This window comes from Eleginops maclovinus, chromosome 19 (assembly GCF_036324505.1).
Source record: "Eleginops maclovinus isolate JMC-PN-2008 ecotype Puerto Natales chromosome 19, JC_Emac_rtc_rv5, whole genome shotgun sequence".
Lineage (NCBI taxonomy): Eukaryota > Metazoa > Chordata > Actinopteri > Perciformes > Eleginopidae > Eleginops > Eleginops maclovinus.
In genome coordinates, this window is record NC_086367.1 from 19,310,810 (window position 1) to 19,326,452 (window position 15,643).

Consider the following 15,643-nt stretch of genomic DNA (forward strand, 5'->3'; position numbering starts at 1 on the left):
TATATATATATATATTATATATAACTATATCTATATAACTCTATCTATCTATCTATATATCTATATAAGTTATATATATATATATATGTATATATATAAGTTATATATATATGTATATATATATATATATATATATATATATATATATATATATATACAATGTAAACAAGGGACTTAATCACATGTGGTTTAGAGTGAATTACAGGGTTGAAAATATTCATTGAGGTCTGAAATGTTAGAACTGTCACTTCAGCTGCTTAATCCAAAACCATGTGAGAAAAAAAAATCTCCATTTGGCTAAGAAAGGGATTGGGAAAGAGAGCTGAACAACAGAGTAAATATTTGGCAGTGGAGAGCTCTTGGGAGCTGCAGAGGACCCTCTCCTAGTGAAGCCTGCGGGTGTTAAATAGATTAAGTGTCATTGTGGACAGAGAAATTCCCGCTCTTTGGACATGACTTGTCTTTGCCTTTGCGTGTTTTTGCTCTCCAATCGAGTGCACTCTGTAAACTATCCACTCCAGCAAACTTGTGGTACTGTAATCCACTGTTGTTTGTCAACCGCTGTGAGGCTGTTGTGTACACAGACAGGATGCTAGAAGGGCAGTGATTCCTCTATGTTTTTGTTCAAAGGAAACTTCTTTATAAAAGTTCCTTAATATAGTTTGTTTTGCAGGGAAACACGTGTGGGTAATGTGCGTAAAAACCCGAGATAAATGTTGATTTCAGAGCATTTTTGGCCTGCTAATACAGGTCACCGACTTTGTTGAACTCTGATCATCTAAAAGGAATTTAATACGTCTTGAATCACACATGTAATATTGCTCCGGACTATAGACTTGGCGGTAGTAGACGCAGAGCAGTAGATAGTGTCCCAGATCCCATTCAGCTCCATTCAAAACCATGACAACACGGAACAAGCTCGGATTTATCCTGCAAAGTTAAAGGACATTGTGCCGGGGCGTCAATCAGGCATTATTGCGGGACTGAACAAATGCAAAATCTTGACTGGAACAAATGCTTCCAACGGGTCTCGGACGCGGGGCTACATTTTCCCCTTTTGTTCCCCTCCTCTGGTTGGCATGTATTTGTGTTCACTCTCGTCCGACCACCCAGGACGCCTGGGGAGGGATGTCCACCACCAGCTCTCTCCTCCCCGGCCTCATGCACCTCGCTGAAGTGGATGAGGGTGGATATCAATATCAAATACATGGGGTCTGGGGGGGGGGATGCCCCTCACATAAGGCTGGATTCACGCTTTGCATTTAATGCGTTTTATAAGTGCGGAGCGAAAAAAAGAGACATAATATCAGCCTGTAGGCGTCAGAGTGGGAGGAGAATGATCATATCTATATTGTAAGCATTTTAAAATCAAATTAAAGAGATACAAATCAATAAATATATTATATATTAGAAGCCATCGTGTTCTGCCTGTTAAGCTTGATGAATTGTTAATTGTTTGTCTCGATTACCAAAATCTTGTCAGCAGTCATCGGTCACTGCTCCAATTTGTCATCTGATTCAGGGTCTGTTTGGGTGTTTAAGTAAACATAATACATTCTCTATTTTATAATAGATGTTCCTCTGTAATACAAGTATAATGTTATTGTAACACTTAACCTTAAAGCCCTTATTCTACATGAACATGCATGTTAAATTCATCTTCGTAACACACTATACAGAAATGCCATTATAACTTCTTCTATTGAGACACGTGTTGCATTGTTTTATGATATCTTAAAATATGCTTTCCTGAACTAGCTGATTGGGTTGATGGGTTTAAAGCTGTTAACAAAAAACGAAGTGATACTTATCTTTGCTTATAACAGCATTAAAGTATGTTCCAAAGCTATTTATAAAGGCTAAAATAAGGTTTTACCATTTTTGAAAATGTGTATAATTATAATATATATCATCATAAATCATCTAGAAAACTCAAAGGAAAGAATTTCCTGTTGAGCTTCACCTAAACATGTCAAAGGAGGTTTCCTCCACCATCCATAAACGTCCAAACTTCTCACGCTGTAATTAATACGACTCTAATGGACGTATTAGTTAAACCAACTTGCGGGCATCACGCTAATTGCTCACTTTGTATGCAAATATTGGACACGTTGTTTGGTTGAGGACAGGGGGAGGAGGAGAGAGTGTGATGATGGGACGGGCTCTGTTGTCACTTGCCACCCAAGACGTGATTCAGCTCCAACAATTACCATTATCTGTTTCCCAGTTTGACGATACGGGACGAATCTGTAATGATGACGAGTGTTTCCTTCGCTCATTGTTGAAGGTTTTTTCTTCCTCTTCTTATTCCGCACCTACCGTCATTGGGTGACAGCACTCCAGCCATTCAGGTACTCAGCGGTGGGAGGAGGCTTTATAAACGGGCAGTCTTGTGTTTGCAGCTTATGGAGTGCTGTTTGTGTAAACACTGAGCCCAGTGCACACATTGGTTTCCGAGCCGGTGTTTGGACAGTGCGTAGAGTGGAGAGGATCCGCTGCGTTTTTTTTCCTCCTCCTTGGATAAACTTGCTTACTTGTTTGCGCAAAACAAACCCCGGATTGCACCTACGATTTACACGCCATGGCTGCACCGATCAAGTTCAGTTTTTCCGTCAGGAGCATCCTGGACCTGCCGGAGCAGGATGCGGAGGCAACGCCGCGGTCCTCCCCGCTCTACTCCTCCTGCTCCTCCAGCTCGCCCTACAGCTCCTGGATGGACTGCGACCGGAGCCCCTGCATGTGTAAGTAGATGTTTTCAAACCATACTAAGGATGCTGAATCTGTTGAATGCCATTTATTGTAATATCATTCATGTTTCCACCATAATGTTAATATATATATATTTAACATATTTTAGCTTTATTTTGAAATAGTAAGTAACATTTGTATGTATTGCTTTAAATAGCTAGATATATTCATTGAATTTTAATTCGTATTGCTTTATTTTCCATTTATAAAGAATGGATGATATAGATGTATACATAGATAGATGCATTGATTCATTGATGCATAAATAGTTTCATTGAAATGTTATAGATAGATCCATAGATAAATATGCATAAATAAAGATGGATAGAGATATATATACATACTCAGATACAAAGATCAATAAAGGCTTTAAAAAAGTGACATTTCCCTTTATTTCTTTATGAATTCGTACTAACCTGCACTATTTATTGCACAGCTTCTGATGAGGGTAGTCTCGAGGCCTCCCCAGACTCCACCAAGCCGGATGACTCTTCTCTTGACTCGGAGCCGGACCGGAGCAAAAAGAGCAAGAAGCGCCGGGTCCTGTTCTCCAAGGCGCAGACCCTGGAGCTGGAGAGGCGCTTCCGGCAGCAGCGCTACCTGTCCGGCCCGGAGAGGGAGCAGCTCGCCCGGCTCCTCAGCCTGACCCCGACCCAGGTGAAGATCTGGTTCCAAAACCACCGCTACAAGATGAAGAGAGGCCGGGCTGAGGGAATTCTGTTTCAGGAACTGGACATCCAGCAGCCTCCGATGCTGCGCAGGGTCGTCGTTCCGATCCTGGTCCGGGATGGGAAACCTTTTCACACCTGCTTACTCGACACGGAGAAAGCTGGATGTTTACCTCATTCCTCAGCGGTTCCGTTCTCCTTAGCCTACCCGAGTCTTCAGCACCCGTCTCCCGTCGCTCTTCCTCCGCGGTACCAGCAGCACTTTCCCGCCGCGGCGGCCTCCAGGTTCGCCTGGAGAGACTTTTGGAGCGACTCGGTCCATTTTAATTCCTTCAAGTGAAGGCCTCATCTCCATGCAAAAACTGATTTAGAATTGCATCAAATGTTTTCTGAATGTTTTGCATATTTTCGAGCAACTTAAACATTTAGATTTTTTATATAGAACGAAGGATATTTTGCACATTTTATTTTGATATTTTACTTTTCTAAATGCTACATACTTGGGCTTACTGGTGTAGCCTGCATATGTTTTAATTATCCGGAGAGATAATGTATTATTATTTTTATGTGGAGCTGACACATAATATTTGTATAAATAACTGTTGAAGACAAATAAGGGACAGTAGGCTTTAGGCCACTATTAGCCTGAATGTTTAAAGGAAGAATAATGTTATTTGTTGTCTTTAAGGAGTCTTTCTTTAAAGGTTTTAAGTGTAATATGTTTCTTTTTGTGAACGAAATTATTAATAAAAAGTTTCTCATATTTTGTAAGATAATAATTGACTGTGTAATGTGCTTTCTTTTTCAATTCATCCCCCAGAAAGTGTTTAATCTGCATCCATTTCAGAAATCAACCAGTTGCAAAAAGCATGTGTTTGTGCAAGTGGTTGATTTCTGTTTGAACTAAAAATATATTTTTTAAGTTAAGGATTCTCATGTGCCTTTGAAATTATTCTTTACTTTTCCAAAATGAATTAAACACAGGCCCTAATTCTGTTCAATGTTTTTCACAACTATAAGCTGTAGTCTAAAACATATTTAATTTGCAGAATGTAAAATATGTAGCAGGTCATGACAGGGGCCCGGAGGCCTTTTATAATGTTAAAATACTAATTATGCACCGAAAAGCTGAGCAAACATCACTCTTAAAAAGGACTGGCTTTGGTTAAGCATAAGAATACCCAGTAAACATTACAGCCTCTTTCAGCACAGCACCCTGTTGTCGTCTGGGCTGCTTTTCACTTTTATACAATTAACCTTTGTTATTGTGAGGCAAGTAGGATGGATACGGCTGCTACAGTCGGGCTTAATGTGGAGATCTTAGTTTATGCTGTGAGTTTGATAAGGATATGGTAGGTGCTCTAAATTAAAAGAGGATAACTGACTTTTTTCAAGCTTTAATACTGGATATTTTTCTAGATGAGTGAACACGTGCATTTGAGGAGTTGCAATATGCACGAAGAGCAAGAAACCTGCAAGAACAAAATAGTATTTTTCGAGACAGAGACTTTTCAGAGCAGATTTTACAAATGTAAATATTTCATTGCCATTCATTTGTGCAGTTAAATGTGTGTTTTGCAGCAGCAAAGAGAGAAATGAGTACAGATAAAGCTATATAAACTATGTTAAGAATATAAGTAGAAATAGAAACTTTGCAAGAGAAATTAAAGGTAAAATTACAAGACAAAAGTGACGGTTGTGTGACTATTAGCAACAAGTTTAGCAGAGTACAGTGAATGTAAACACCATACTAACACTCCTCAACTGTGGAATGACCAGTGAGCATTAAGACTTAGAAAAGCTTCAGATAGTGTTTGATATCATCTTCTGAAACTTAAAACTCCCCCCTCGCTCTCATCTAAATGCCATGACCGTGAAAAATATGCCTCGGTGTTTAAAATCATGTCAGTATTTCATCAGTGACGAGGGGGGTCTTCTGCTTTCACGCCCCCTGTAATGTTGTTTGCTCGTCCTGTGACCCTGCAGCCCATCGTCCCTGTCACCTGGCCCTTTGTCCCCCTCGCTGGGGCCACCTTGTATCACATATGGAGGGGACTGGCCGAACCCCTCAGCTCGCTGCATCTCCCCTTAAACACTCTTTTTGTCTGCGTGTCTCCCCCTGAATGGACCATTGTCCCTCACCCAAAAGGCACCGAGACAAAATCTTTAGTGTTTCAATTCCCGTGATGTTTAATCAGTCCCTGCGACAAATTTATGAGGTTTAACTGCACAATGGTGTTTTAGAGCATCTTGGGGTTTAAGGGTGACAAAGACAGGCTTTTAGAGGTTGCCATTGGTTTTTTAAGTTGGTCAGAGGAATTGTCTGAAAAGGATGGGTTTGTATTAGCCTACCCATCCTTTAGTTTTACTCACTGGCCTTATACCCCAGGGCCCCTTTAGGAAAGTTATAAGGTCCACATAAACCAGGCCACAGGAGGAGGTTTGTTAGGATGTTGCAAATAACATTTAATGCACAGATACTTTTGGGGCTTTTAGCTTGAATATGCATTTCTAACGTTTTTCCAAATGTTGTTGTTTGTCTTTGTCCATTTGCAAACTGTAGGATAGTCTAAAATGTTTCAATATAAGCTATGAAGTAAACACAATCTAATAGTTAGTTACCAACACATTGAGTGATTGTCATTCTGGAAATATTTGTTATTCAAGCCGCTTGTTTAAAGGCTCTTTAAGAAAACAGAAGTTTGGATTTAAGTTAAACAAAAAGATGTGATTTTTCAGTTATTTGGTGTTTAGTAGACCTCATGTAGCTTCTTAGTTTGTCGGTTGTCTGATGTACTTCACAACTACTAAATTAGCATTTCATTAACTGGTGTCAGCCTATGAGTGAGCGCTGCAGTATTTATGTAGTGATTTACAGCCTCTGAGCTCTGAGGTTCTGCAGGTGAACTGCAGCGGGTCAGGGGAGGACATGGTATACTTTATAGACTCAGAGTCAAAATACAGCAGTTTATGTGGAGAAATGTGAAAGTTTAGATGATGTAGTTGATGATAGACCAATATATAATCTTGGTGCTATTTTGATCGAGATGTGACAGATTGTGGATGAAGAAGAAAGGGAACTCAGATTATCGTTGTTTCCACTTTTTCTGGTATTTTTTATGTGTACTTTTTGATTTATATTAAGTCAGTGGCAGTTAAAAGGTCTGTTACTATATGAATGTGTTCACACAGTGAGGAATTTCCCAAAATGTTTAGAGCAGCATTTTCTAATTGCAGGTCTGACAGTTTATACCTACATAGGAACCTACAATAAGCAATATCAGAAAGAAACTAAACCTAATCGACTCTTGAAAGAAAACTGACCATTTTGTTTTGCTTCAGCTATTCAATCAACATACTGTTATTAACATCTGAGACTGAACCTGGAAACTCCTTACGTCACATTTTAATACATATAAAACATTTTTACCATAAAGTTAAGAAAGTTCATGAATATAATATAGTAAATGGATTGGATGCATAGTGCTTATCCAGTCTGAAGGACTCAAAGAGCTTTTACATACAGGGTTCACCCATTAACACCCATTCAAGCATAGGTAGGGTGCCACCTGCTCGAGGAAGCTAACACTCTCTCTCTCTCTCTCTCTCTCTCTCTCTCTCTCTCTCTCTCTCTCTCTCTCTCTCTCTCTCTCTCTCTCTCTCTCTCACACACTCACACTCACACTCACACACACACACACACACACACACACACACACACACACACACACACACACACACACACACACACACACCATTGCAACTTTGGGTTAAGTGTCTTGCACAACCATACATCTAACATGTTGACTTCAGGGGCTGCCTTGGTCACCCCTATCACAAAAACACAGGCTGGGGGCATGAGAGAAAAACACTTTCAAATATACAAAACTGATGCAAATGAAAATGGCATCAGTTGTGACAAATAATGTGTGTTTTTAACAACAGCAAAACAAGAGCTACATAAAATAAGAATAGTAGTAAATATAGAAACAAGGCAATGGCAATTAAAGATAAAATGACAAGGCAAACACCTTCACACTTAACATTGTACATTTACATTATACTGATTTAATATTCCCTTTCATTGCCTTATTTCTACATTTGTATATTTCTCATTTTTAGTTTGAGTTTTTGGTTGTAATTATTTGTTATTTCTTTTGATTCTTTTTGTATTTGGCTGCTGCAACGAAAATAAAATTCCCAGTTTGGGATAAATAAAGTATTTCTGATTCTGAAAAGGGGTGGTGGGAATATTTGCAGCAGATTTAGTACAGTGTCGGTGAGGATACCTCTCTTGTCTGTAATTAAAAATATAGTATATGTTGTAAAGTAATAGCGTTGATTGTAGTTCTCACCTCACATGTACTTGATAGCGATGTTGATGATTCAGCTCTCCACTAGATGGCGCACTAACACCCTGTATCATTTCTCCCTTCCTTCTGTAAATGAGATCAAACGGGGTGATGTAGCTCTTTGGATGGAGGCAGCTGTTGATCCACTAGGGGCCGTGCTGCACTAAACAGAAAGAGAAAACACACCACCGTGATTTACTCTCTTTGAAGTCCTACTACCCTGCTGCTGCTGATTGGCTGCAGAAAAATGGCCGCCGTAGTGACGTAGGAGTGACGTAGTGCGTCAATATTTGCTCTCTAGTATTTGCCCTCTAATGAGTCAAGTTATTTTTCCCTTTGTCATATACAATCCCTTGGGATGGAGGGTAAAAGAAACAGCTGAATACTTTTTGAAATGTATGTAACATAACCTTTTACATCAGAACACTGAGATTTGAGGTCTGTTTTTAGAAATGAATCTGACCATGCAGTTCACCTTCAAGTAAAGAAATAGATTAGGCTCATGTGTGATGTTGAAGCTTCTTAATTTTGTCACCTTCTTCTCAGAGTCTATTTTTCTCCTGCAGCTCATTTCCTTCAAAACAAGAGTTGTATAAGAGATGACACAATAGAGGAAAAAAGTTTTTATGGGAACACTCCTTCAACTCTGTCAGGGCCATTGTCACATTTAAGCTGTTTAAGCTAGATTTAATGAGGTCTGTTTTAGGGGAGCATGCAGGCTTGGAATTGTGGACATTGTATTTCACGTTCTGGACCTCAAATTTCAGTCTTTATGGTTTGAATGCAAAATAGCCTAAATGTTACATCATTTAATCTACTTAATACGTCCTTTATCTGCAAGGAGGAACCTGTGTGGATATTTTTCATGCACATTTTCAGTTAAATTGGTGGCTCATTAGAGAATATAATGTGAAGTTTGTGCATTTGATGAATATATTTGTTTTCCGTCTAGGTGCATGGTATGGTACAGTTGTGAATACAGTGTGAAGCTTTCGCTCTGATATTGTTATGTTAACATTACTAATTACAGAACATTTATGAGAAAGATAATAACAGTAACTTTCTTCTTTTTTGTTTTAATTGCACAAACTTATGTTTCCCCGTGTGAAGCTCTTCTCGGGATTACATCATGCGCCAATCAGTTCATGAACAACAACGTGAAGCCTCGATAACAAAGCTCGGTAGCCTCATACCCGCCACTTCAAAGTGTCCTCATTATTCTGAGGAATTAGCCCGAACATTTGGACTAATTACCACTAATTGGCCATAATAGCCGTGTGCCAGAACAGGGGAAAGGTACTGATTTAGATGATTAAGAATGTCTTGCGAAATTCCGTAATTAGCTAAGCCAGGCATAAGCAAGATTTACCTTGGATGCAGAAACATGCTGTAATTTTAATTGCCTGTGATTATATGGCCTGCGAATTATGTGCCGGCACCTCGGCTATCATCCAAACACTTTATTTTAACTGTAATATTTAGCTTTGGACTATATGGTAATATTGCTTAATTAAAGATAATTGTCAGGCAATGGGACGATATGGATTGTTGTGATGTTGTGCACGGCAATTTAAATTGGACCAGTGCACCTCTGCAAGGCTGCATGTAATACACAGATTATTCTGCAACAGCAGCCGTGAAATATGCAGCCAGCAGCAGCCGTGAAGCCTGCATAATACACATATGCTGCTGGTGATCCGTGTGACAAACTGTGAGGATCTGCAGGTCCCTGCTGCTCAGCCTGCTGTGCAGAGACCCTTAAGCTTGTTGCTGGAGGTGCATCAGAATAAATCTGAGTAAAAAGGGGGGAGGGGGGGTCTGTTTTTAAAACATTTTTTAATCCAGTTTGATTTAAAACCATGAAACAAGTAGAGGGTAAGAGTCACGATACAATTTAACTGGATCAGAATATTACACTTGATTAATTTCTACTCTGCCACCAGAAGACGCTGTGTTTCTTTAATTCCTCCATAAGAAGAGGCGCAGACCTCTGAGATGCTGGTGGCATCTGCTGCTGCAGCACTGAGGTTAGACTGCCGGCAAGACCTTTACAAAACCGAAATCTCATTATACATTTTAAAATAAATGCTTTTTTATCTGTCCTTTTTTTTTAACAGTAGAGTTTCAGCTCCGGTTTCATCCTGGCTTCCACTGATTGTGTAAGTTAAAAGTTATTCTCCACATTTTTTTTTTTCTGCACAGCTTATTTTGTAATATGGTATGTTTTGAACCTGAAAAGCTACAAAAATGATAACCTGGTACCCAAATAATAACCTGTTAAGGACCTTGCTTTACATTTAAACATGGACAAAAATATGTAACAATAATGTGCTACTTCTCATTAAAACAAGGAACATATAAATATAAATATATATATATATATATATATATATATATAAATATATATATATATATATATATTTATATATATATATATATATATATAAATATATATATATTTATATATATATATTTATATATATATATAAATATATATATATATTAAGTAGAAAAACTATGAAAATGTACCATTTGTATTGAAATACAAATATTACAATAATAGAATACAATAAAATTATTATTATATTATTATTAAATTAATATGAAATTGATAGTGTTATTACCTCGTTGTTGGTTTAAGCAATGTTTGTATTCCTTTTTAGAGGTGAAAAATGGCAGAATATCTCCTTTGAAAGCTTTGCGTAAAAGCGTCTTTTGGCTCTAGGACGCACAGAATAGTCTACCATTTCTTGACCTCAAAGCGGATCAGATGGAGCCAAAATCTTTTACAGTTCCTGTGTAACATTTATAAATGAGTTTTGATTGAGTTAAACTGTTATGGCTCCTTGAGCATTAAGGCAAGATGCTACTGAGGGCTACCTGCGTCGTGCTGCAGGAGAGTACTTGAACGCCGTTAACTTCACATGAGAGCCTCTACTCTCTCCTACTCCACTCTCTATTTTGTTTTTTTGTTGTTGTGGTTTTTTTTTTTACCACATCTTTTATACGAGTGTGTGCATCTGAATTAAGGTAACATGCTGCGTGCGTCCAATGATATCAAAAGGAGAAAAAACGAGGGGGGTTAATCATTTACTCAGCCACTTAACACGCGGATGTGTATTTATTTACTTATCAGTATCAGTCAATTTCCCTCCCCGCAAGTGCACTTTTGCATGTCTGAGTACGATAAGGCATAACACAAACAATCCTGCAATCACTGGAGGCCTCTCATGGCCATTAAAAGTCAGTAGTTCAACTGAGGAGTGGTTCTCCAACTCTCAAGTCCATATAGGCCTCCTTTCATCAAGAGGCCCTCGTAAACATCACTACAGTTAATAAAGTGTATTGTGGTCAGTGCAGTCCCAAGGTGCAGCGCTGTGTTTATCAGCCTCAGCAGCAGCAGCTCGCAAACCCCAAACGCAGCAGCTGCAGCAAACCAGGACAGCGAACATTTCTGATCATGTACAGCGCTTATGTTATTGTCAGTGGGAGGAGAGCACATGTCTTGTAAGTGAAATTACGCTCGGCGAAAGGAGGCAAGAGCTGTTTTGTATTGTTGCCGATGCCCCGCCTCTGATGGTAGCCTTAAACCTGGCACCCAGCTAAAACAAACCAAAGCCAGCACCGAGCTCCCACTCAATCCAATTAAGGCGGACTTGAGGCGCTCTCCTACGTGTTCATCTACCAGGATCGACGTTGAGACAACAGGAACCAGAGGGGCTTTGGCCAAAAAAAAAAAAGAGAGAAGGAGAGATTGCCTTGCCTTCTAATTTCTCCCTCTCCAGCCCCAGAACAATGTCGATGAGCCCTAAGCATACGACTCCTTTTTCTGTTTCCGATATCTTGAGTCCCCTTGAGGAGAGCTATAAGAAAGTAAGTATGGAGAATAACAACTTGGGGGCACCTCTCACTTCTTACCGGCAGCCGCAGGTCTCTCAGGCGGCGATGCAGCAGCACCACATGGGCCATAATGGGACTGTGTCTGCGGCTTACCACATGACTGCGGCAGGTGTTTCCCAGCTGTCACACTCGGCCATGGGGGGCTACTGTAACGGCAACCTGGGCAACATGGGCGACCTGCCTTCGTACCAGGATGGCATGAGGGGCAGCACCACGGCCACCGGCTGGTATGGAGCCAACCCTGACCCTCGCTTTTCCACCAGTGAGTATCCTGCACCTGCTTTTTACTTGTATTGATGGTGGATAATGCTGAAAAGCAGATTTATGTGCCTGCTTGCTGTGTTTTAGTGCTTGTGTCACCTGTGTGTTAAAATGGCCACTCTAATACTTTAGTTTATATTTCACCTATTATGTTTTAATTACATTACAAGGGAGAAGCAAAATCAAGCATTTCAATCTTCGGCTTGCAACATCTGGAAAACACATTATAATAAGGATAAATCATGCTGATAATATCGTTGAGGCTCTTTATTTAAGATATTGTATTTAATGTAATATATTTATCACATTAATCAAATAATGACCGGCTGTCAGTTGTGAGCTATTGCTGCAATTTGTGCCCTCTGGCTTGAATGGTATAGTTAAGATAACCATTTAAATGGACTTTGACACGCATTAGTTTGTTCAATGGATAAGGGCACCTGACACTAGGAATCATTTCAAAATATGTTTTACTCCATTGAAATAATTTCTGGGTTGTTATCTCATGGATGCCACATTATAATATCCATAAAAAGCGATCGAATCTGGATCTCAAAGAGAAATTTCCATGATGCTTTCCACATAAAGACAGAATTATTTGTGCACACTTGTTGCGCGTCAAATCCGTCATTTCATTGTATTAATTTTTTGGTTTTTTCTCCTCAGTTTCTCGCTTCATGGGCTCCTCGTCGGGCATGAACATGGGCAGCATGGGCAGCCTCAGCTCGCTGGCTGATGTGGGTAAAGGCATGGGCTCCCTGTCCAGCACCCCGAGGAGAAAGAGACGCGTCTTGTTCTCCCAGGCGCAAGTTTACGAGCTGGAGCGGCGCTTCAAGCAGCAGAAGTACCTGTCAGCGCCGGAGAGGGAACACCTGGCAAGTATGATCCACCTCACACCGACCCAGGTGAAAATCTGGTTTCAGAACCACCGGTACAAGATGAAGAGGCAGGCTAAGGACAAAGTGTCCCAGCAGCAGATGCAGCAGGATGGCGGCTCCTGCCAGCAGCAGCAGTCCCCGCGCAGGGTGGCCGTGCCGGTGCTGGTGAAGGACGGGAAGCCGTGCCAGGGCAGCGGCCACACACCCACATCCTCCGCACAGACCCTGCACCAGCAAGGGGGCAATAATGTCATGATCATGTCCAACAACTCATCCGGTCTGGGGCAGCACCAGAGCCAGCAGGTGGGCAGCACAGGTCACTCACCGGACCTGGCACCGCACTCCTCCAGCCCGCCGTCCCTGCAGAGCCAGGTGGCCGGCCTCTCCCACCTCAACTCCCCCGGTGCAGAGTACGGCTCGGCCCTGCAGTGCTCGGCCCTGTTGTATGGCAGGACGTGGTGACAAGAGGCGCAGACTCTCATTTAAAACCTTAAAGAAAAAGTACATTTCTTTCCTTTTAAGACACGGCGAGTTTCACTGTAAATGTGCGGGCCTGAACAAGAACAAAGTCTTGAATTTTCTCCCCTTTGGAAGAATGTGACTTATAATGGAAGAAAGAAGGGGAAAAACATTTCTGACCAGAAACTGCGGAAGTCTTGGGATTTATTTATGTAAATTATATTGAGACAAAAGAAGTGATATAGGCCGCAGTATTTGGGGGGTGAAGTGAACCTGAACAGTGACACTGCTGCTAACCCCCCACAAACACACAAGACTCTGATTTATAATAGAATTTAATGTAAGCCGTAGATCTAGCTTGTATATTTCTGTAAAAGGTTTGAATTTTAGGTATTTGTTGTACAAAGTTTTTGACGCTATTGCCGGTTTGTTGTCGTTTCATTGGTATTTGTACGTTTTATTTCTTTGTAACTTATATAGATATTTGACTTACTACAAAACAGTCCTATTAATAAATTATGGAAACAAGACAGTTAAGGTTTTTTTGTGAAATATGTCAACAAATACGGTGTCCGAAATATTACTGAAGACACAGAAGAGCAAAAGTGAAACCAGTGCGTTATTATTATTACGAGGCCTAGTATTAGAGTTATTATTTGCTCGGCTTTTATTAGGGTTGATTTTTGGGGGGTTTTTAACTAATCATTATTGATTCTTTTATTGAGAAAATGTTAAAGAGTAAGAGACCCATGTTGCCAAATAGTTTCAGGTTTGGCATGAATGACTAAATCAACACAGGCTTTGACATGCCAATTAAATTGGAGGCTATTTTTCCTTTTAATTTTCTGACAAATCACACACCGCTTATCGTTGCAGACTGCAGCTCACACAGGCAGAGCGGAGACTTTATGAGCTTTTTCTTTTCTCTTTCTGTGTGTTTGACTGTGAGTCAGAAAGGTGAGGTCTTTCCAACATCAAACACAAACGCTGCTCAAAGAAAAAGCTTATCGATGAAATCCCTGACCAAACAGCGCGGTATTCTTCGGGGCTATCAGCTGGTTTATCAATAATCAATCATGGGAATTGAAAGGAAACGGAGAAAGGCTGTTTGTGGCCGCGGTGTCAATAACAAACTAGCACAAACATTTCTTTTAAAGATTAGACTTTAACCTATTTCAGGTCTTTTTAATACTTCCAATGCTTCTTCTTTCTTTCTTTTAAACGGCCACACACAACCAGTAATTTATTTCTCCTAAATTGTAGGCTCTTAAATAAAAGCTATAATAATCATTAGGGGCTATTCTCCCGCCAGCTAATAGCGCTATAGGTATTAACTGTAAACACTGGCGTTGCTAAGATACGGAGCTAACGACAGGTGATCAACGTTTACGGCTGAAAATACATGTTTTTTATTTCCAGTGTTGTTGCAGGTCGTAGAGCTATAATATCACATGTTATTTCTGGTCGGAAAAATAATCAATCTGACCAGAATTATTTTATATTTATTGATATTTTATTTTCGGTCCTAAAAGTATCGGCTTTATTTACAAAATAGTATCATTTAATTTCATGATGATTTGTCAAGAAACTTATTTATTTAATTTAGTACAAATATATCTGGGTGTTTATCTCTTGTTTTGAGATGAATTATGATTTTTGTACACGGTCGAATTGTCTGAAGGCGTGAGCTATTGGAGGCGATGTGGCCTTTCTGACCCTTCATTTGACTTGTTTCAGATTTCATCAAAACATCTAGTTTTGAAGTCTTAGTTCAGGCTCAAAATAATAACAGAACCATCCCTTATTAGGCTGACGATTGTCTATCTGTTAGACTTAATTTTGCCAAAACCACCCCAAAAGAATCCTGTTTCTCTTTAAATGGAAAACATAAAGTGCAGCCCATAATCTACCGTCGATGATCGCTCAGATCCAGCTGCCCTCAGACCTAGATTGTTCATGACTCCTGTCTCTGTGCTGCCATTTTAATCCATTTTCCCCCCCCCAAACGATATATGACCTACTGCTATATCTGGTTATCCTTACATTTTGGCGTTAATACAACCTGGTGTTATCCCTCGTGTTTCTCTTTTGAAGAAATCTTTAAAGACCGTCAGAGGTTGGGTTTTTTGACCGATAGCAGCGAGTTTTGGCTCATATTATAAGCATGTGAAGTGTTTTTTTTTATTGCAGTGAGTAATTCAGATGACACACTTTATTTAACTTTAAAACTAAAACAATTTTGTGCTCAAATATTATCATTAGGAAACCGAACTTCTCTAATGTGCGTGTATCCCTTTAAGGCAGCAGCAGATTTTCAATCCACCGGGCAGCCACCCAAAAAGCTCTTTTGGGGACTTCTAAGTGAAACCTCACCAGC

At 40.0% G+C, this 15,643-nt stretch overlaps 2 protein-coding genes across 3 annotated transcripts; both read left to right on the top strand.

The window, feature by feature from the left end:
- The first annotated feature begins 228 nt into the window (after positions 1-228).
- nkx2.9 (NK2 transcription factor related, locus 9 (Drosophila)) lies at positions 229-4,217 on the top strand. Its single transcript, XM_063909430.1, has 2 exons — positions 229-2,741; positions 3,185-4,217. The coding sequence occupies exons 1-2, from the start codon at positions 2,582-2,584 to the stop codon at positions 3,754-3,756; spliced, it is 732 nt and encodes a 243-aa protein (XP_063765500.1). The 5' UTR covers positions 229-2,581; the 3' UTR covers positions 3,757-4,217.
- A 5,449-nt stretch (positions 4,218-9,666) lies between these two features.
- nkx2.1 (NK2 homeobox 1) lies at positions 9,667-13,763 on the top strand. Of its 2 annotated transcripts, XM_063909257.1 has the most exons (4): positions 9,667-9,795; positions 9,886-9,927; positions 11,693-11,930; positions 12,596-13,763. In XM_063909257.1, exons 3-4 carry the CDS (start codon positions 11,714-11,716, stop codon positions 13,267-13,269), a joined length of 891 nt encoding a protein of 296 aa, XP_063765327.1. In that variant the 5' UTR covers positions 9,667-9,795; positions 9,886-9,927; positions 11,693-11,713; the 3' UTR covers positions 13,270-13,763. The 2 variants fall into 2 exon arrangements, with proteins under 2 accessions (XP_063765327.1, XP_063765326.1); XM_063909256.1 differs by lacking the exons at positions 9,667-9,795; positions 9,886-9,927 and having other exon boundaries at positions 11,161-11,930.
- The last annotated feature ends 1,880 nt before the right edge of the window (positions 13,764-15,643 follow it).

Excerpts from the sequence above, each read along its gene's own strand:
- nkx2.9 (XM_063909430.1), top strand. The coding sequence starts at position 2,582 with ATGGCTGCACCGATCAAGTTCAGTTTTTCCGTCAGGAGCATCCTGGAC. Across the intron at positions 2,742-3,184 it reads CGACCGGAGCCCCTGCATGT|CTTCTGATGAGGGTAGTCTC; the intron begins GTAAGTAGATGT and ends TTTATTGCACAG.
- nkx2.1 (XM_063909256.1), top strand. The coding sequence starts at position 11,564 with ATGTCGATGAGCCCTAAGCATACGACTCCTTTTTCTGTTTCCGATATC. Across the intron at positions 11,931-12,595 it reads TGACCCTCGCTTTTCCACCA|TTTCTCGCTTCATGGGCTCC; the intron begins GTGAGTATCCTG and ends TTTTCTCCTCAG.